The sequence below is a fragment of the Thunnus thynnus genome, chromosome 16 (genome assembly GCF_963924715.1).
Source record: "Thunnus thynnus chromosome 16, fThuThy2.1, whole genome shotgun sequence".
Classification (NCBI taxonomy): domain Eukaryota; kingdom Metazoa; phylum Chordata; class Actinopteri; order Scombriformes; family Scombridae; genus Thunnus; species Thunnus thynnus.
The window spans coordinates 28,709,571-28,732,531 of NC_089532.1; the positions used below are offsets into that span (position 1 = coordinate 28,709,571).

General features: G+C 39.0%; 1 protein-coding gene across 2 annotated transcripts in view; it reads right to left on the minus strand.

Moving 5' to 3' along the window:
- Positions 1 to 22,961, minus strand: part of clmna (calmin a) — a 50,106-nt gene that overhangs the window by 13,277 nt on the left and 13,868 nt on the right. For both annotated transcript variants that reach the window (XM_067613870.1, XM_067613871.1), the window contains exons 2-8: positions 8,297 to 8,358; positions 4,519 to 4,614; positions 4,267 to 4,350; positions 4,080 to 4,172; positions 1,849 to 2,045; positions 1,557 to 1,750; positions 13 to 95 (exon numbers count right to left, since the gene is read on the minus strand). In XM_067613870.1, the coding sequence (XP_067469971.1) occupies positions 13 to 95; positions 1,557 to 1,750; positions 1,849 to 2,045; positions 4,080 to 4,172; positions 4,267 to 4,350; positions 4,519 to 4,614; positions 8,297 to 8,358 (809 nt within the window). The remainder of the gene's footprint in view (positions 1 to 12; positions 96 to 1,556; positions 1,751 to 1,848; positions 2,046 to 4,079; positions 4,173 to 4,266; positions 4,351 to 4,518; positions 4,615 to 8,296; positions 8,359 to 22,961) is intronic.

The window sequence follows — 22,961 nt, forward strand, 5'->3', positions numbered from 1 at the left end:
AAGGACTTGTACCTCCTCTATGCCAGGGAAGTGCTCCAGGAACTGTGACACATACGTCATGATGGATTGCTCATCTGGTGCGTTGATCATCACATCTGGGCAGATAAAGAACGATTACCACAGTAGCATTTTACATAAAGGCTCCCATGTCAATTAGGCTCCCTCCTAACAGTCATAAGGCCCTTTCAGAGTTGCACTTTATTATGTAAATGTCATGGCAAAATGGCAATTTTACATGTAGATCTCATGTCTGAATAAAGCCATGAGCCACTTTTTTGTAAAACTCATGATGGTAATCTTACTAGGTTGGCCCTATTAACATTTCTGTCACAGTTCCAACATGGCACAAGTCCAAGCTGAATTCTGTCACATTGACACAAAGACACAGGGAGAGATTTTTACATTGTTGAGCAGCTGTCTCATGTCAAAGGTGTCTGTATAAATAGGTTTTGCTTATTTTTTTTACCTCACACATCAGGGCAATAGGACTAAAATAATCAGGAAACTACATTAATCATCAGACAGTCTCCCTGCATTTTCATCCATTCCTGCTCATCCATTTTATATCCATGTGAACAAACAGGAATTAAATGAGAATCACAACCTAATGAATAGTCATTTCTTAACAATGCTAGGGCACTGTTGCATTCTAAAATTGGGCAGCAGAATTCTATATGTCATGCCGAATAAATTATGAAATTGAGTGCAAAAAAAAATTACAGGGCAATCTATACAGTTTATTCTCATTATCTAGCTATAAGAGATATGTTTAATATGTTTATCTTATGGCTACATTAAAGTCCCCCCCGCTCAAAAATATATTTTTCTTCTTATTCCTACAGTTGGATGTTTGAGCTTCACTGTGTAGAATAATGTTTGTGCAGAGTTTGATACTAGAAGGCTGTTTTCACATTCATCTGCTGAAACTTGAAAGTTTCTCTGTGCTCATCTTAAATCAGTTTAACACATGTACAAATGAGCATGAAGTGTGACATCACAACTCAAAATCAAAATCAATCCTGGTCCAATATTTAACTTACACAAGTGTGATGTGGAAACATGCAGCCTCCAGTGTATATACACTGAGAATGGACTTCACAGTGAAGTAGAAAAAATCTTGTCAGTTGAACTGGAATGAGTATATTTGCGTATTCATATATTCTGGAATTTTTAATGAGGAAGAAGGAGTAGATGTCATTTTAGGGATTTTACAGTGATAATTATACTTTGTTTGTGGAAAAAACATATCAGACACATTATTGCTCCAAAAAGAGGCATTTTTATGTCTTAATACATGTCTGGAGGGGATCTTTAAACAAGTTGCCGTGCCATGAAAACACCTTTCACTTTTGGTTTTCACATTCATGCATGGACTCACACATGATTGGAGTATTATTTTATTACAGTATTTTATTTTAGTGGGGTATTTACTGCACTAACTAGATTATTCATGATATCACAGCGTTGTGTACATAGCATAACCTGGAAGGGACCTAACTACAGAATTTTCAGATTACAATGATGTGTAATAAAATAACAAGATATTTTCTTGTTACCCTCAGGCTCCAGGAGGCGTGGGATACCCAGGCTGAAGTGGGCTATCCTGAAGGCATCCTCCAGATTCTCCCTGGCGCTTCTCAGCAGGGCCTTCCTCATGTCCACAAGGCTGGTGTCAATGGATTTAATGACAGCCAGGAAGGCAAGACCACTTGTCCAGCTCTTCCCAAAGTCCTGCACTGCCACACTATACCTAGGACAAGACATGTACAATGTCAAAATTGTTATTTTTCAAGACTCCTAAGATTTAATTTAACAATCTTTATATCTTTAATGGCAGACCACACTCACTTGCGTGTTCGCTTCTGCACCCACTGCAGCAGCTTCTTGATGGCCTTGCTGTGTTCTCGCATGGCTGTTGACGCTGACTGTCTCTCGTCTGACGGTGTGCTGCTGAAAGACGTGTCAGAGTCGGAGCTGGTGGGGATGGATGACAGGCTGGAGGAGGAGGGGAACTGGCTCCTGATGTTCCCGGTCAACTCCTTAATCTGGCAGGAGACACAGAATAGGATTATATTCCCTACACTGGTCTGAAGTCCACTGTCCCACTGCTTAATTTAGATGTTAAGTGAAGAGAACATACCATTATTTCTTGAATAAAAAACTGGTATTCACATAATGTTTGGGCCAGAGGGCCAGTCCCTAATAAAAGCCAGGTTCCATTACCTGTAATCCCAAAAACTGCTTAGTGGGTGCCATTCATCCTCTCCATGTCTGGTGCATAAGGTTGTATTTAGACAGGAACTACTGTATCCCGGGTATAAAATAGGATCTGTTCTAGCTTAAAATTCCATGTAAGGATAACAATAAGGTGAAAGGCCCAGCCAATAATGGGATTTATTATATAATGGTTATCATGGTAACCATGACACACCATGTAAACATTTCATCAGCTGTCCTCCACAGTTATGTTGTAATCAAAACTCTCAAACAATCAGAGGATATGTCCAGTCCTGAATCTGTGGTTGGATCTTAGAGATGTAATTAAAGGGGCACTCCACCTATTTAACACAAAAACTTCAGTTAACTCATCATGGGGAGTATTACTCGGGCTTTAAAAACAGGTGTGAAATCTCCTCAGTGGCTTCTGTGGGAGCTTTCTAAAGCCTGAGAAAATAACACTGATGATGTCATCAAGACTCAGAGACACATTTATAAACAGAAGCCTGTGTTATAAACCGGAGGTGTCACCATCTGGTCGTTAACCAGAAAGTGAGGGTCCAATGAAAAGATGCTATTGGTTGCATTATGTGAAACGTAGCATCAGACTCAAAAGTCAGGACATCTCAGCCTCTGCAGCACAGATTTTGACCATTAAGTACCGCTTTATTACAATTTTATTTAAAAGTTTGATGCATTTTTTCTTTTCTTTTTTTTGTAAATTAATAAGTGAGAAAGATGAACGACTGTGTAACATACAATCATGCAAACAGGATAACTTATTTTATTAGTTTTAGTAAGGTCATTTCACCGGTGGATTATGGCTTTGAACTAAGGTTGCAGCATTTAGTCAATTTATCGATTATTGCATCAACATGAAAATAACTGGAAACTATTTTGATAATCAAATAATCATTTAAGACAGTTTTCAAGCAAAAACACCAATAATTCCCTGGTTCCTGACTCTCATTTCTCTGTTTTATGTGATAGTAAAATGAGTATCATTGTGTTTTGGACCTTGCGTTTTAGGAAATATGGACATTTTTCACAGTTTTCTGACATTTTATAGACTAAACAAGTAATGGAGAAAATAATCAGCAGATATAGTGATAATGAAAATAATTGTTGGTTACAGCCCAACTTTGAACAGGAATATACATACTATCAATAACAATGATAAGACTTTACTTACATATCACATTCCACACAGGAATACTGTATGTAATACAATTAGCTTCACAAAAATGAAAAATACACATCAAGAAAACAAATGCAAAAATGGAAACATTTTGTCCAGCTTTCACTTAAACATTAGTAAAGTCTTGGTGTTTAAAAAAAATTAAATGTGTGAAAGAAATACAACCTAATAAGTGGACTATAAGTTAAGATTTTGTGGAATTATTCATTTCAAGGTCAAGAATGAATTTTCATGCTAAAATAAGTGTCAGCTGGGGAAATGGCCAATGCTCTAAGACCATCAAAGAAGCTCAGTGTATCCTGTTCATCATTAGCATTTATCCCAGCTCAGACCTGCCAGTGTAGGCAGCTTCACACAGGGGAATGCCTCTAGAATGAGAGGACAGTCTGAGAGGACTGTGGAGATAATTGTTTCCTCATGGTGTCTGTCCAAAGGCATTGAGCCACAGTGTGGATTACATAAACTACCAGGCAAGCTGCACTTTGATGGACTTTTGTGAATGGAAAGTGCACAGGCTGTGAAGCAGACACTTTATTGTTACACTTGACCTCATTTGAGTGAAAAGAGAGGCGGAGGAAAGGAGGGTGGATGGAAACTCAAAGTACAGATGAGAGTGGATGAACAGATTTTAAATAAGAGGACGGATTAAAGAAAGTGTGATTACCTGGAAGAAGAGGATGATGTTCCAGATGAGTCCCAGGATGATGGAAGAGTTTCCATCTGCAACATCAGCAGCATCTATACTGACCAGCTTTACCTGAAGACACACCAGCACGCACACATTCTGTATGTGTAAACAGTTCAGCCATTAAACATACAGTATCTTCATGCTAATACACGCTGGTACTCACGTTTCTCTCCTCAAGGAAAGACAGGACCTTGGCAATGTTGTTGAGTCTGAAAATACGATGGGAGGACTTCTTGAACCCATGAAGCTGGAAGATCATTCAGAATGAGAAAAATATAATTAATCAGTATAAAAACTGCCTGCAAGATCACAACTCTTACTACCAGCACTGCTCTGTGAGCTGCTAATGTGATTATTATACATAACACTGTACACTGTGTGAAAATATCTGCCACTAAAAACAAAAGAGTCTCACCAGCTTGCAGCCAGAGAGCTCCTCCAGCAGGGCCATGAGGATGCGTCCATCCTGGATGTCCCGGAAAAGGTCATGGACCTCAATGGGTGGGTCACACTGAGAATGGAGGGAAAGATAATATCAGACATTACTGCAAAGGCAACGTGCAGTGACTGCATATAAAAAATGCCAAAAGAAGAGTTAAGTTAAAATCCTTCAGATTTTTGCCCTGGTTAATTTGGTGACACGTGTGTTTTAATAGTGTGCTTTAATAGTTCAGGAGTTCTGTTCTAAATCATACATGTAATGACCACTCAGGGCAGCAAACAGCTACTGGTGTTGATCTGTTTACAGTGCAGTCAAACAAACTGTACGCTGAGAGGATTCATCGTGTCATGTTGTTTTAATAAAGACTAAAGGCACAGTCACACCAGACTGTGGCACAGCAAGATCATCTGTAAAATAGGTGGTGCTTGCAGCTACTCACAAGGCTAGACCTACTGTTGCTGGCTAAGCTAATGCTGACAAGCTAGCAAGCCGGGAACATGTTAGCACTAGTCAGTCACAATAGCACTCCAAGCTTCTTTCTATTTTCTCTGTACTGAACCATTTTCTCCCCCCAGCATTGTGTTGCCAGGGCTGTACATCATTTAATTCAATACAGAGATACTGAAGAGGAAAAAGTTTTACAACTCTTAGTTAGCGAGCTTGTTAGCAGGGCCTGTATTCAAAAGACAACACAGCTAATAAGCTACAGTAGCTTTCTTCATTTTGGATTCTCTCTCTATCCTCAAAGGTCAGCAAAATTAAAAGAAGAATACCAGAAAATGTCTTCTGACACAATAATGCTGAACTCATGGTGCAATGTTGTCTTCCATATTATGAGAAATATGCATATGCACCAACTTTAGTCTTCATCATATTCAGTAACCTATGAATGCATCCTTTCCTTTAGATCTCATGTGCATGGGAACACAATTTGAATGATAAGGTCATTACAGAATGTAAATGCACTGAATGGCTGTTGCTGGAAAAAAATGCTGTCCATAAATAGTATCAAACAGGGGGTTTCATCTGATGAAAATCAATACATTTAAATCCAGAACAACAAATCAGCTCAGACTTGTCCTTGCTAGACAGGAAAAAATGGGTTTTGGGTTTGGGTTCTGATGGACAGTCATTAATTTTAAATTCATTATAAAAAATACTGATAGATTTATGAATATAATCATTACTTGCAGTCCTTCTTCAGATAATACTGAAAAGTGATGAGTCTGATCAAAGCTGATTTGCAATCAAAACCTCATTAATCATTTACAGCCACTGTATTAGCTAATTATAGTAGGTAATTTGATGATGGGAGTTCCCAAGGCCAAAGTTCCAGTAATCTCTTCTGCAAAGAACAACAACATAATAATAATAAAGTTAGATAAAAATAAATGAATAAATAAAAATAAAGTTAGAACTCATCCCTATCAAATACACCCTTGAGCATTGATTCAACACTTAAGATGGCTCTGAACAGCTCTCCTTTCAACACTTGTCACTGAAAAATCAACACACAACCATTTTCAGACACTAGAAAGATATATATGGAGATGTTCTTGTGAAATTTGAGTGAAATAAAATACACAAACTGTTAAAGTGTAAACTATGCAGATTTATCTATACAAATCTGTCAGCTACTCAACAGCACACTCAGACTGAGCTAACATTTCTCCCTGTTATCACAACACATCATTACTAACTAGGGCATTTGTGAACTTGTCTGAACATGGTGAACTGTGGCAGTAGTGGGGTAAAGTGACTGGAACTTTCCAAGATGACTGAAGACAAATGTATGATTGTCAATTAGTGGGTCAGAGATTTGATGCAAGGCCAAAGAGTGAGTAAGAGAAAAGAGGCTCATTGTGTGACAGGAGACAAAAGGCTTGATCAGACACTCAGACTCTCGGCTCACTCTGATTCACCCCTGGTTGGGGACTGAAAACAGAAGCCAAACAGAAGCTCAGGAGTGAAACAGAAACACAGCGTGTCAGCAGAAGCACAGTGAAAGTAAGGCTCTGCTGGAGCTGGCTGAGTCTGAATGCACAGGTGACTATAGCAGGCAGTGAAAAAAAGCAAGAGAGCACTGCTTTCAGAGGTGTGTGTTTGACAGAAAGCTTCACTAGGTGCACACAAGGACAGAATTTCCACTGAGGATGGGGGGGGGGGGACGTGGGGGGACACTTTTTAAAATCCTACTTTCATATTTTCAGGTTGACTTGCTCTTTAAAAGATCTCTCAACATTGTCCTTTTCATATCCAGCATCCATAATGTAGGTAGAGAGGAGAGGAGCTGATGAAAATGTTGATATTCTCAGGGTGCCTGTAGTTGTTACCGTGCACTCAGAGCAACAGGCTTTAACAGCAGCAGTGAGTGGTGCAGCGAGGGATTTACATGCTTTTTTGCCCAGGGTTTTAACTCTCAGGCCACATAAAGGCTGCCCTACCTGGTGTGGGCTGTGGGGGTTCTATGCAGCCTAAAAGGAGGACCTGCAGACTCTGCTCAGGGCTGAAAATCACCTTCACTGCACATTTTGGGTGAAAATGAAAAAGAATTCCAAACCTACACCCCTGACAGCACATTTTATTTCTTGTGTGCATTAGTCTCTAATGTTGTGTACTCTCCTATTATCAGTTTGTCAGTCATCTGTGGAGAACTTTGAACTGCACTACCACATATTTGCACACACCTATAGGTGCTGTAACAAATAAAGTTTGACTGACTGATTAATAAATCAATTCAAAATTAATAGTAAACTAATCTGATAATTGACTGATGGTCTGAGTGATTTCAAACAAACAACAACAACATATATTCTGTGCATCTGTCTTCTCTAATATGAAGATTTGCTGTTTCATATCATTGTAAACTGATCATCTTTGGCTTTTAGACTGTTGGTTGTACAAAAAAGGTCATTTTAAGATATTACCTTGGAACTTTCTAATTTTCTATCTATATTTACAGTTAACTAATATCAGCCATTATATTTGTATAGGCTGGGCTCTACTTTCCACATTTATTTAACTTTCTTTAAATATGTGCAAATAAATAAATACAGAAATAAATGTAGAAATCAATACATACATTTAAAAAATATGGAAATAAATAAATACACAAATAAAATATAATAATTCTTAATAAAATTGTGTTTATTTCTAATTTAATATGCATATCTATGTATTTATTAATTAAGTGTCCCCTTTGGGCCTCCATACATCCTTAGTTCTTTGTGCCACTTGTTGAGGAACTCTCATTGGCCAAAAGCCTGGAGGAGCAGGGGAGGGGGCTGCTCCTTCACCCGGCCATTGTTCACATACAGGAGCTAGCTGGGCGGTGTGGAGAGGAAAACGACCACCGTGGGCTAACCAGACCTGTAACATCACCACTGTTCTCTCAGAGTAACACTTTACAGCCTCATGAAACTTTAATGCTGCACACATGCAGTTCCACACTCCCACATGTATAATTCAGACAGCGATGAAGAGACTGCAGCTGTTGTTTATGTACAGCACGTGTCTCTGCTGCAGAGTTAAGCGCGTGCAGTGAGTACGGTGGAGTCATCTCAGCATCATGATACACTCTGCGGTGAGGATGGAGCTATCCTGGGTTTTGGGGTGAAGTGGCAATAAAAGAAATTGTCTTGTTCCACCCAGGTAGTGAATGAATGCTCAGTGAGCAGCTCTGTAATAACCAAGGGTGGAAACCATGATTACTCTTTCTCCTCTGTGTGTTTTCATGAAGCTCTGAACAAACCTTTTCTAAATGTAGGTTCATCCATCGTGTGAAGGTCCTCTTCTGAACCACCTCTCTTTCAACTGCAACACAGAAACAGAAGAAAAAAGATATCAGTCATTGGGACACTGAAACCAGGGCCAGAGTACTGTCAGAGAGAGAAGACGCCACTGAGCATGAATCACAGCCTCAAAGGGATTTCATCGTAGCAGAGGAACAGCATGAGAAACACACACACACACACCTACATGTTCTTTTTCACTATTATCTATCCATCTTTCATGCTCTTATTTCAGATTAAACATCCTGATATTAGAATCAAATCTAAGACTGCAACGATCAGATTAACACAATTCAGAAATTACATATCTCGACATCGCATTTTGGTATTTACAGTAATGCCTCGTTCATGTCATATCTGGTTTCACAAGTCTACGAATTGTAAATTATGTTCACATCAACATCCTATTTGTAATTAAAACTGAGACACAGATTTTTCTCAAAGCTCTATTATACAGTATTTGACTTGCCACTTAATAATATAGAACTCCCTCATGACCTCAAGGCCGTCGTTCAATGTAATTAAACCCAAATTTAATGAATATAATATAGTTTTGTTAATGCACAGTATTTTAAACCTCCACACAAGGGAATCTCTGGCATCTCTGAATCCCTCCCACATGACCTGAACACAGCATAACCATTTACAGACCCTGCACACCCACACAGGTGTTTCCACTTATTCAGGCTGATTAGACCTCAGCTCTGGTTGAATTTGGGCGGGGTTATGCTGGAAATTACATGAGGTCACCAAACTCCATGTACCAATTAGAATGATAAAGGTGCTTGTTGTCCCGCCCTCACAGGAGCAACAAAGCTGACAGTGTGAGGGGGTCCTGAGGAGAGGTCTAATCAGGCTAATAAGTTAAAACACCAGTGTAGGTCTTCTGAACTTTCAGATATTGCTATGCCGATGTAACTGTCTTCATATTACGGCTAGGCAACAATTCACTATTATCATACTGACTTTCAGTTGATCTTGATGTTCATATCATCTTTATGATCCTGACTATATGTAATGCACAGTTAATGTTATGTTCTTAGCACACTAAAGACCTTTTTACATTAAGTATGTCACAAATAAAAAGCATGGAGATGATATAAATGTACCGGTGACATTGCAACACAAATTTACAGGAGCACTCCACAGATTTAGCATTTCACTCTTATAACATTGTCAGACCAGTGGAAAAAAGGATCAAAATCAATGCAGCAGAATCTGATATATTGTCTTTTTATTGGTCCTTGTCAAAAACAAGTGGCCACTAACACGGCTGACACTAATGTGGAAGTTCATTAAAGATGCTCCAACTGACTCCCATTCAAAAAGCCTCCAGTTCTCTCTAGAAATACTGAGTCAATCATTGTTTCAACAAGTCATTCTGGTCTCAATCTCTAAATCCAGGCCCTCTAATAATGAGCTGGGGTTCATTTTGGAAATTATTGCTCCGTTAATAAGATTTGAAGATTTAAAGTAGCTTTGATGTCTGCCGTGTGGGTGTTGATTGACAGCTGTAATTGAGTCCTCAGCTCTGGAACTCGCACTGGGTTGGACTATTGTCACAATATTTCACTAATTTTAATGTTATTTGATTATGATACCTGCCCTATTAGCACAATTTAGCTAAAGTAGCTAACGTTAGCCCAAGTGTGCAGCAGTCGGTGTTTCCAGTAAGCTAGCATTAGCTAAGGTAGCGGGGCATGTTTGCAGAGCATGAAAGGCAACACCCCACATCCCTTATCTAGAAGGTCCTGGCTACAAACGGAAAAGATGGTGCCGACCAGAAGCTGCAACTCTGGGCTTCAAACTAACTCTAGTGCAAACCAACAGGTGATGTCACACCTCGCTATGTCCATCTTTATATACAGTCTATGGTCAAAACCTGGCTCCTTCATTACCCACAGTGCTCGATTCACTCAACTGTACAGATTCAGGTGTGTTATGCTAGTAGCAGCTAATGTAGCCTGGAGCTGCTTACACTACTAACATATGAGGTAGAACCCCCCATGCCCACTATGAAAATCATGACCTCTGTGAAGGGCCTTAAAAATCTATTTGTTTTTTTAGTTGTTTTTTTTTTTAAATGGAGCCCTTGAACTCACATTTTCCCCACAAATCCCTTAACTAAGTCAATTATGGCTTCATCCACTTAAACAAATGTCTTGTGCAAGTTACACATTTTATACACATTTTTACATAGCACTTCCTACTTTTGGAAAACTTTGGGCTCTTCACTGGCATTAAGTTCTGTTGTTTCTGAATAATGCTTAATTGTATAGCATCAACATTTGTAATGATGGACACACTAATGTACTAACAGATGAGTATAAAGCTTCTATCTATGTATTGTTCATGAGATATTAAAATTACAGGTCAAAATAGCATGGCATATATTTGTTATGGATCGGGAGTTGCAGCATGTTTTGTGTTGACTTGTTTGGATTGGAAAATTCCATTCATGTCTCAGCCCTCCTTTGTAACACTGAAGGAGCTTTAGTGTGCTCAGTCCAGACTGCACCAGAGCAAAGACAGCAGACGTATGGGGGGAATGGCAACTAGAAAGGGTGGGAGGAGCTCTGGAGGGGTTACCATGGTAGCAAAGTCAGCTGTTATTCATCTTTATGTCCAGTATGTCTCACTGGAGGCACCGGGGATAACTCTGCACTGTGCACACCAAGGGTAATGAGTGCTGTGGCTGCTGTAATAATATTGATTTCTGGAATCACGGCTGCTTCGCTGTGGCCTGATGGGTACAGACAGCTCTGCATTATAGCAGAAGCCACAGATACAAGGGAAGAAAATCTCCCTCTTCATCACGGAGGGGTCAAAGTTAGTATCCATATTGGCGTAGGTGTAGAACAGTAGCATGTGGAGGGCTGAGCCACTGCTCTGTCACTGTTCCCCATCAGTCCAACAGCAGTCGGTCCTGTCCAGTGTTTCCTCACAAGGAAACTCCTCAACACAGAGAATTCCCCCACTGTTCTCAGAGAATGCTAGAGTTGGTATTCAAGAGGCGTCGCTGAGGCTTTAATGCATGAATCTTGTTCAGAGCAGACACAGGGAGGTGGCAGGGGAGGGGGGGGGGGGTTGGTGAGAAAACAGAGAGAGGATGACAAGAAGAGGACATGATGTGGAAGGAGTGAGAGACATAGCCTGAAGGGAGATGAGCAAGACATGAGATGAAATGAAGAGCATGATCAAGAACATTAATGAAACAACCACTGCTCCAGACTAAAAAAAACATCCTACCAAATGTTGGCATAAGTTATTCAATGATGTACAGTGGAAGCAAGCCAAATGATTCTGAATAAATGACATGGCTGAAATCAGAAACACACCAAAGGATCAGATTTTCAAACAATGAATCTACCAATAAACCCATCCCTGACGAAGAGTTCACCACTCTTAATGTGAAATCTGTGCACTGGAGCACTAGAGCTGTAACTAACAATTATTTTCAAATGTATTCATTTGTTGATTATTGTCTCATTATTCATGAATTTAGTAATATTTTATCTTATCACATTTGATTAAACTAATAGGTCTATAGGCAGGCCATCTGTTCCTGGAGCTTTTTTTAAAGGTAAATTATTAATAACAGATTAAGTTCTCTTTGCTGCACTGATAAGCATTTCAAATGAGGTGATTTAAGAAAAGGAAGAGGATTGTGTTCTTTTATTCCTGATGTATATAGGTTCTCATAAAATGCACTAAATTCTTCATTAATGATCTGATTATTTCTATAGACTAAATTAGATTTTGTATTTTTTAGAGAAATGGAAACTTATAACTTTTTGACTAATGAGGTTAAATGTTTACCCAATTTGTTAGCAGAAATATAATCGAATTTGTTAGTTATGCTTAAAATAGCTTTCTCAAGTAATAAAATGTCCAGATTTAATTTCAACTGTAATTTGGTTAACGTTTTACTATTCACTTGTATCATATCTGCTATTTATGTGTTTCCTCAATTTAATTATTTCATTATCCAGGTCTGCTTTCCTTTTTGCTGCAAACTCTAACATTATTCCTCTTACGTATACCTTGAATGCAACCCAAATTATACCAATTTCTAGCCTGTGTTGAGGGTCCCCCCCTTCTACAAGGGATTGGATAAATAAATCAATTTGTCTTTTAATATACTTCTTCAAAAATTCAGTATCCATTAAATATTTCCTATTCATTTGTTCCTGCACAAAAACAGTGTTGGTTTCCCCAAAATGATATAAGACTGTTTTTTATGCCTTCTTGTGATCCATTCACATTCCAGCTTTCATTTAATACTTGGCAACTAATCAATAACTGACTGATTGTTGCAGCTCTAATACAAAACATCAACATCAATGGGTGGCAGAAACAGCAGTAGTGACAACTTTAACATGCTGATAACACACACTAACACGTTAACATTAAACATAAAGTACAGCTGAGGCTGATGGGAATGTCATTCATTTTGCAGGTATTTGGTCATAAACCAAAATATTGGACAAACATGATGATGACACTGGACAACAAGTCAGAGGATCACCAAAGTGTTAACAATTCATCCTGAGGGGAACATGAATATCTGAATCAAATTTCATGGCAATCCAGCCAATAGCTGTTGAGACATTTCACTCAAAAATTACAAATGTGAACCTCATGGTGGCGCTAGACAAAACATCAGAGGATAATCTACAGTAAGTTAGTAGGATTCATCTCTGGGAACCATGAGTGCCAATCCATCCAATAACTGATGATTGATACCCACACCTAACCCTGAGGGGACCATGAATATCCTACCAAACTGAATGGAAACCTGGCCACTAGCTGTCTCTTTTTTTCCAACTGATGTTGCATTGTGGGGTTTGTATTTTCTTTGAAAACAAATAAGCAATAACATAGTGTGGAGGAAATAGAAGGATCTTTGGCTAGAATAGCATACCCTCTATGAGACCAGACCAAGCAACCAACAGTGGAGTGACTTAACTTAATAACATCTCTCTTTGCCAATTGCAAAGAAATAAATCACCAGAGCTTACAATGTAGCACATTCATAAGGATACACTCTGAAGTATCCAAGTGGGTCCGGATACTGTGACCTAATCTTTCATAAAAGAGTCAAACACTCTGAGGCCACTCGGCAGTCCTTTCCTAACACAAACCAGAGCTCCGCTTTGGATATTATACCTGGAAAAATGACATCAGCTGAAGACATCATTTTCACTGCATATAATAGGTTTCTTTTTAAGTTATGGCTAGTTTTATTTTACAGGTCTGACTCTGTGTGTTTCCCCAAGATAACTAATTAAGTAATTACTCACAAAACGGGCGTTGTTAGTCTAATATGGAAAATGACAGCTTTAAGAAAAACACAATAAAGCATTTGACTGCACTGCAGTGGATGTGTGAACATCATTTCTTAGCTAGACACTGGAACACTGAAGTAAGCCTGTAAGAGGGCGTGTTAGCCTTACTGTTACTGTTTGATCATTTACTCTGAGGCACAGCAAGCCTCAGAGGAAAAGTCCTCATTATGTTTCTGTATATACAGCCTTGTTAGTTTGCTGCTTTGTGTGTGTGTGTGTGGAAGCATATACTGTATGTTCCATGGGATAGTAACTGTGATGTATTATGCATGCTCAGGGAAATTCATCACTTTTTCCTTGATTCTATAGTTTATGATCGTTGTTTCTGTTCCTTCACTTTGTCAAAGTGTCTCAGTAGTTCAGATGTCTTTCTCCCAACACTCCCAAACCTTAAAGTGTTCCACTTGCTATCAAGACAAAGCAACAACAAATAAGAAAAGCTGCAAATCCTCACATTTGAGAGGCTAGAACTGATTAATGGATGTAATTGTTTCAGCTCTAATCCAAAGCAAATCTGGCCGTTGGATCTCACTCGTATCTCAGAGTAGTGGTCAAAGGCTAATTTTCCCACTTTTGGAATTGTCCTCAGAGAAACTGATCAGTACAGACAGACAGATGACCCTCACCATCCTTAGTCCATGCTGCTGGCAGGCCAAACGCTATCTTATTAAATCCCACATTCTTCGGGTGAGTAAACGAGGTCATTTCAGTAGAAGAGATGAATGTGCTGTCACACAGCTGTGACAGGTTACCAACAGCAACCAAATGAAGAAGAAACCAAACACTGCACTCAGGGCAAACACATTTCCTCCATTTTTGTTTATGGAAATGAGCCACATGAAGGCACTTACCCAAATATTTTACATTTCATTAAATCTTATTCGTGTTTACTTGTTTTTCTGCATGAATGTGTCCACATTACCAAGAATAAACTCAGGAATATATCTCCCTCCTTGTTTACCAAACTACAGTAATATACTTGTAATAAAATGGAAACAAATGATAATCCTATAATCATATACTGCAATAATGACAGGTACCATAACATACCCATTATGCTGTGAGAGTGAGTTTCACAGTAAGAACTAATAGTGAAAGTAGTGTGTTGAGTTTACCTGGGATATTCTAACCCAGTTGTAAAGGCTGCAGGTGACAATTAAGGATTAAGGATTAGGATTAGCTCTACAGTCTGCTCTGGCTTTCAGCCAATGACTGGCTAAGTTCAAACACAACAGAGTCAAGTTGCATAATGATATTGTGTCTGTGCACAGGGCTAACCCAGTCTTTATGCGAGTCCTGAGTGGAATTTATTAATAGTGCTCCACTCCCTGCCGGGACAACTGGCAATCCGTTTTAATTCATTCAACAGCCACTGTGCATAGCTGGAGCCATGTGGCCCTGCAGAGAGCTGGGGCTCTGGGAACAGGGCCCACTCTTCTTACAGACGACTGTGTATCGTTTTTTGGAAGCAATTACACAAACGTTTATAGCCAAATCAGCTCTGAAATTAGTGCACCGCAGGTGATGATGAGTTATACTGTAAATAATAGTGTTTTTCACATGTTTTAAGTCACGAGAAAGAAACTAACAGAAGCATGTTGATATTCTGAAACCTATTGGTTCATGGTGGTATACTACAGTGGCCTTGAGAGCTCAACGTACTGCAACTTAGAAACATGCAATAGACGACGCAATTGCAAATGAGGCAAACATCACTGATTTGTCAACACACCAATAGAAAATATAGCTGCAAAGCTAAATAAAGTTAAATCTTTAACTTGGTGAGTTGAACTCTGGAGCTCCTGAGAACAGTCCCTGCTTCAGTCCAACCAGGAACCTTTGTTGCATGTTGCATGTCATTCCCTGTCTCTCTTTCCCCTGATTTCCTGTCATCTCTCTACTCACACTGTCCATCAAAGGCATAAAACGCCCTAAAAATCTTCTTTTTAAAAGTTCGGAAGTACATACACACACACACACACACACACACACACACACACACACACACACACACACACACACACACACACACACACACACACACACACACACACACACACACACACACACACACACACACACACACACACACACACACACACACACACACGTCCAATCCAATGACAATAAAATAATAAAATCATGAACCTTATAACCTTACCTTGGTTAGGTCAGTACTTGGGTCATGATTGATAAGATCTTCAAGAACACAAGTATAGACAAGAACGCAGACTGAGACCAGACTTTGTGTTTTTATTTCAAGATCTCACACTTTGTAGAAACACTGGTTTTACCACCACAACCAAAAGCACCTCTTGCTTGTGATGCTGCTGAGTTCAGTGCTAATGCAAGGCCCAGCACTGTTCAGGAACAGAATGGGCTGGATGGTGATGTGGTCTCACTTCAGTAGCAAGGAATTCTAACAATCAAATAAATGTTTTTCACACGGCTGCTGCAAACTTCCAGGTAATTTGCGGTTCATTTGAAACATTCAGTACTTGGTATTTGAAGATAAACATGGTGCTTGGTGTGGAAAGCTAAATAACACATCTAAATGAATAAATCACTCAATTATTATACCCTGCACATGATAAACAGATTAGAAAATGGATTGATGGATTCCTCCTCATACAATCACTTCTGGTGGTAAAAGTTAATGTGGTGTTGCACCCATAATTATCACACATATTACAAGTCTGACTCTCCGCTGTGCCAAGATGTCAACAACAAACACCTGTGGATGCTGCCTTCACTAACAGGATTAGTCTGTGTAAAAGAGCTAACAAAGGACTTTTTGTCATGTTAGCAGAGAAGAGGTGGTCCTGAACATTGAATATGAAAATAATCAGCATGTTTTCCACTCAGTTGGTATGTTAATACTGCTTGTGTGATACCCAACCTGTGTCTGATCTAAACCCCCTGACAAACAGCAGCATGAGTGAACACAATTAACATTATTGTTTCGTCATCCACAATCATTTGCTCTGAGAGTGACACAGTCGTAGCACTTCCTGACATACAGGTGCATCCAGACCAGCAACATTATTTTTCCGTCTTACAGTGAGGATCAAGTGAGCTTACTGAAGTGACTGCCAACATGTTTAACATGTGCACACACGTACTCACACACGTTTCCTGTTGTAAAAAAATCAAGTGTCAGTGATTTGAGACATCCCATCAGGAAATCACACCATAAAATGAAGTATAAAAGTGATTTATTTTTACTCATTTACTAAACTTGATATTATTCTTTACCTCCTTTCCATCCATCTCTCTGAGCAGTTTGTCTAAGATAAGCACTCACTGACTTTGAGTGCTTGTCATGCAAACAGAGCAGGCTCAGCTGAGTTACCAACCACAGCCTCTTGACAGCTATATGAACGATGTGTTTAACATGATAACTCTTTTATAACGTTTTTGGGCGTCAGAGAGGTGGAGGGGAGGGTGCAGAAGGAGCAAGCAAATATAACTAAGAGGCAGTTAACTCTATGGAGGCTGTAAATGAACACACGTCTATTAAAAGAACTAGACAGGCAATGACTTTTGTAGGGTTTTCTGGCGTCAGTGTCTCTTTGCTCTGTGAAGCTTAACCAAAGCACGTCAGTTAATTGTCCTGTGTTCCCTCAGAGGGAGGATTCATGGATATAAAAGACAACTATGCATCTGACAGACAGTGGTGATCACACACACACAGCACGTATTTTAAACACTGTGGCTCATTTAAGCTATCTTTAGATAACAAAGTAGGATCTGGTCCATCTTATAATTGTGTGCAGACATGGAGCAGGTAAAAGGCCGGGCTACCTGAGCTTCTTGTACGCCTGGTAAAGTAAAGCAGGGCAGAGCAAACACAATCACAACTGTGGTAACCACTACGCAACAAGTAAATATTACCACAACTGCCTGCCAGAGCTTCCATCCACTGTTGAAGACTTTAAGACAGGAGTTCTCGACTTGTTTTGGCACAAGAGCCCAATTTAAGATCTGAACATTTTTAGACCCTGGCTATTTATAGTATACCATCTTTGCTAGTGGATATCTTTTTAATAACAAACAGGCAAGAGTTATGAAAGGACTGTTTTTAAAATCACTACTAGGCTACATAAGAGTCCTAAAGCACATGTCAACACAAATATTCATTTGAAGTCACCATGTCTACAACAGTCCCTGCAGCCTGCAGTCAGGTGGTCATCTGTCATGTTTAACTTGGACTGGTACTTTGATTTCATGCGTACCAGAGCACTACTACTAATACAGCTTCACACAAGTGTGTGCTTGCAGGGGGAACCATAAGTAAAACTAAAACTACTTGTAGTGCTTGATCAGTGCCCTTTCACACTGGACAAAAAATCTGGCTTTTGTCTTGAGTGTGAAAGGGTACAATCAGCATTCATTCCCGGGTCAAATGACTCTGCAGTAGTCACGGATATTTATCGGCTCCAGCTCCAATCGGTAGTCATGGAAACATGACACATGGAAACGCCAATTTTTGCCCCTTTTCTGGCTGCTCTTTCATCTGTTTCTATTTGCAGATGTCACATAGGGTCTCATCCATATATTCCTGTATGGTCTCTGTGTAATAACAACGTAATACCCACTTTGTTATTACAGTAACAAACATATGGTCTCATCCATGTTTACATATGATCAGCATGCTAGGCTAACAGTCCATCAGCTCTGCAACTTTATATCTGTGCTATGACGTCTTTCAGAGCACACAAACACCGTAAACACACTTTTCACACTTTTCTGCCCAGCATGGTCCTGTTAAAGTGGAAACACCGCGGCTACACCGTATTTTTATACAGTCTATGGGCTACAAACAGCATGGCACGGCTATGCTAACGATGCTAGCCATGCTAACTAGCTGCGAGCCGTGACATTGAACCAGAAAAAAAGCAGAAACACAAACTTGTCTACTGGCAGTGAGAAAGGATTCAATTGCCTATTTTTAGCTCGTTTACCAATGTTTAACAAACCTGCATATACACGCTAATTTTGGTGTAAAAGGGTGTAAGAGTGCCTGTACTAATTTTTTTTACCACGTGTGCTAACCTATTTCACAGAGGGACTCTGTAGCAAGGATAACGCAACATACTTAAAGCAATCTGTTTTTTAGCATGTTTTAATGTTTTCCAATTTGAATTAAACTTCTTGAAAATGAGTTTGATTTACAAGGACCATGTATTTACTTTATTTATTTATTTTTTTAGCAATTATCTTACAACCCCATTTGGGAAAAGATGCTTTGGTGTCACTGAATTGAAGAAATGAACAGTTCTGATTTCATACTTCAGATGAATACAGTCTCTTAAACCTGTAACATTGCCACCATGTCAGCCTGAATTCCACAATAACCATTTTTCTACCTGTTTTCATGTGAGTGTCTGAATAAAATGACATGGGAAGTAGAGGACCCCCCTTTTTTGTACCTCAGTGTTTAGCTGAGAGCGTTCGTTCTCACTGGGTGCCAATTAGAGCCATGAAGACGACTTCTTCCACACTGATAAAACGGTAAAAAGGAAAGCCTGCAGACGTGCTGGAACCACCTACGCAAAACCCAAATTCAGAGCAGGAAGTCTTTGAGCACAGACCCAGGAGATGAATGATACCAAGTGATAAATGTTCCCTGAGTATCTCCTCTCTTTTAATGATTCTAGTTGTTTTGTATTTTAGGTCCCATGTGCCTCTCAACATCATAATCAGACTGGGAACATGAATGTAAGTTTGTGTCAGAATGCCTCTCATGGTAACCGCTAAAATATGAAGAATAACATGTGGGCTTTTTCTTGAAATATTCATCAGCAGCATGACAGGGGTTTCCCTTTAGACTGCACTGCTGCATCATCCAGCAGTATTACATAACTGCAGCCATCAGAGAGAAGCTCTTTGAACTCCTGCCTATTGGAAGAAATCATCATCATCTTACCTGGTGGGCATCAACACCACATCATTTCACATCCGTGTAAGGTTATAAGAAAGATGTATGTTTGCATGTCAGTTACCATTACCACACCATTATCTGAATTATCATCATTTTTACTACAGGCAATGGAATGTTAAACCCTATCTAGGCAAATAATCTTTTGTGTAACTACATCCTAGTTTCAAATATATATATTTTCTCAATTGTAAATGGCAAAGTTTTACTTATTCATTTGGACATGAGAACTATTAAACAGAATGACTACTACTACTACTACTAGTAATAATAATACAATTAATATATAAGGTAAGTAATTAATAAGTTCACACTCAATCATTTATATTTATAACAATATATTACATAGAATTATACACATTTTACTACATTTATTACATATATGTCTAATATACACTTGTTTTGATTAATTTATAGTTTATATACAATCTGGGTGTAATATTTGGTATTATTCAGCACTAATAGAGTGGAAATGACCTCATTCATCAAAAAAAACTAAAAGTTTCTAACTAAAAAAGTAAAACGTTTTGCTAGTGAAGTGAAATTAAGTGAAATGTTAAAGTTACTAAAAGGAACTTTTAACTTATGAAACCGTCTCATGATGCCTCCTCACTATTCATCCTGCAAACAGCTGTGTTTAAAAAAGAAAAATAGTATTCAAAATAAGTAGCATCCTTCTTTCACTCGCTTCCAAAATAAATGCACATGCTAGCCAGATCTCTATGACACGAAGCAGTGGTGCTCATGGGAAATGCAGTCTTCACTCTCCACTCTGGGAAACACTACTGCTTTTGTCTACAGGGGCTGACAAAATCAACACAAAATGAAAGTTCTTGTAGTAACTTCGAGTTTACCCTACCAAATCATTTTGACTCGTCATAGCAGGAAAAAGTACAGTAAAGATGACTCTCTTCCATTTACTGAGCCATTGTTAATGTTATCATTCACACCTGTTAGACAAGTCAACATGTCTGCTGTGAGAATATCCATATCAACTTCCATGGCAATCTGATTAGTGATCGCCATTCTCTGCACCAATGTGTCGGACAGACAGAAAGCGACTGACGTTGCAAAAATAGATGGTTAGATGGGACATTGTCTGACAAAGCAAGATTACATAACCTGTCTCCAAAAGCTCTGCACTTTATAGAATCACAGAGCAGTGATCAGACAAAGAGACTGTCCAACAACAGAGACTGCTAGCTTCAGTGGCTCTGAATGGCTAATCAATCATTTACAGGAGAGTCGTCCAGTCTTTCTCCTCATGTCTTTCTCATTCACCAATGTTCATTCATTACAGGAATAAACTAAACATATACAGTAACTGTCCACACTTTTCACTCACAATAGTATGATCAATAAAGTTATTTTTAAATAACCTCAACTTGGAACAGAGGGGTTATTTTTTGTGAGTAATCGTTAACGCTGACACATGACTAACATCATGTTCACCTTATAAAGATGTCTATAAACTGTAATAAAACTGTAAAAGAAAGCACTGCAGGAGCTAATATCTATAAATGATTGGATGGAATGAAAATAGATAAGACGTGGGCCAATCACCATCTGCACAGTTCAGTTACTCACCAAGCTTATCTGTTGGAAAGGGTTAATAAGTCATGGAGCAAGGCAGTTTAAACAGAATGAGACTGAGTTTGCTTTACGTATCCAAACAGTCTACTTTGAGGATTATTTTTATGCTTAAATCACAAACTTGGAAAATAAGCAGGTATGATGCAACTTCCAAACAGTCCCAGTGACAGTCTGTGCTGCTTCTTCTATGTTTATATTCACTCTCCTGAACTAAAACAATGACAAGATGAAACTTATCCAGATATGAGCACTTATTTAAACTCAAATGGGTTGAAGGAAAATTCTGGTTTATTTCAACTCAGGTCTTGTGTAGGTTTTTGTGTAGTCTTCATCATCATCATTATCATTTCTGTCAGTTATAATAACTGCACCCACTAAACTGTCTGATCTTGTTTCTTGGCCTGTCTGACTTCTCTTCAGCGATGTTACATTCTCACATCTCAGCAGCTGAGTTGACCAACAACTGTTTGTTAAAATGATGTCTCTGTTCTCTAAAGATCTGACTGGTGGCATACTGTGATAACAAGAGTTATAAGAAAAAAAAGTGTTATTCAAATCTATAATATTACTTATTTTGGTAGTTGCAAGATGTTAAAAGAGCCACATTTTACTTTGAATTTCCAGGAAATTAAAACAAATACAAATTCTTAACTACAGAATATGGTAAATAAATATGACACAATTTTCTGTTCATTTTTCAAGACAAATAATTAATAAGAGCTTCTGTAAGTAGTAAAGTTGAGTTTGATTAATTGTTACTACAGTGCTGTTTTTTGTCTGAACACCTATCTGTTTTGTCTCAGAGACTAATTTTTCTACAGACAGTAGAGAATACTACAGAGTAAGCAGAACGCTTCTTCCTCTGAACCATCTTTTTTTAGTTGCACAACAGAAACACGATCCTTCCCTCTAATCTAGTCAGCATGTTTGTGTGATCACTGGTCAATGGCCGGAGGCAAGCGCTCGCCCTTGTGTCATTGCCCCTGGACCACACACTGTCTGCTTAGCACACTGTCACAACTGAAACTGAATGTGCCTTTTTTTTCTGCTTTTTCTGTTTTGAAAGCATTTACAGTGACAAGGGGTCTATTAAAGGAGATGTTCACACATTTTCAAGTCTGTCTTAAAACAACAGTCAGGTGTCCATATGAACAGTGAGAGAGGTTTTCCTCACTGTAATCATTCCTCCTGTTCATACTGGATATTAAAAGATCCTTCAAATGTGATTTCAATGTGAGTGATGGAGACCAAAATCCACAGTGGGCCCTTGACCTTGAAACCGTCCTTTAACAGCAGCTCAATTAAAGAGCAACTAAGTGGTTCTTTGCACACAAGAACATTATTTCTTCATAGTCAGATGTTGGAAGATGTTTTGTCCTGTCAGGTATATAAATTGTATGTTTGCGTTGACCTATCAGAGTTCTCTGTTCGTGTGGAGAGGTGTGCATCTAGAGGGAGATGGGAGAAGATGAGAAAATGCTGGAATGAGTAGAAGCAATGTTTTGCCTGCGTCATGGTGAAGCCATTTATTTGCTGCTTCCAGCGAGGCATACTCTTGGAAAAAGGGGCCAGACGTCAAAATGGGAGTTTAAGCTGAAGCTTTACAGGCTGTAGCACTTTACTGGTGAGTACAAGTGAAAGATAACTGCTTTAGCTTCGGACATTTCCACATGGAAACGGACCAGGTTTGTGTCTCTGAGGTGGTCGTGAACTGAGAGTGACGGGAGACAGAATTGGTTGAAG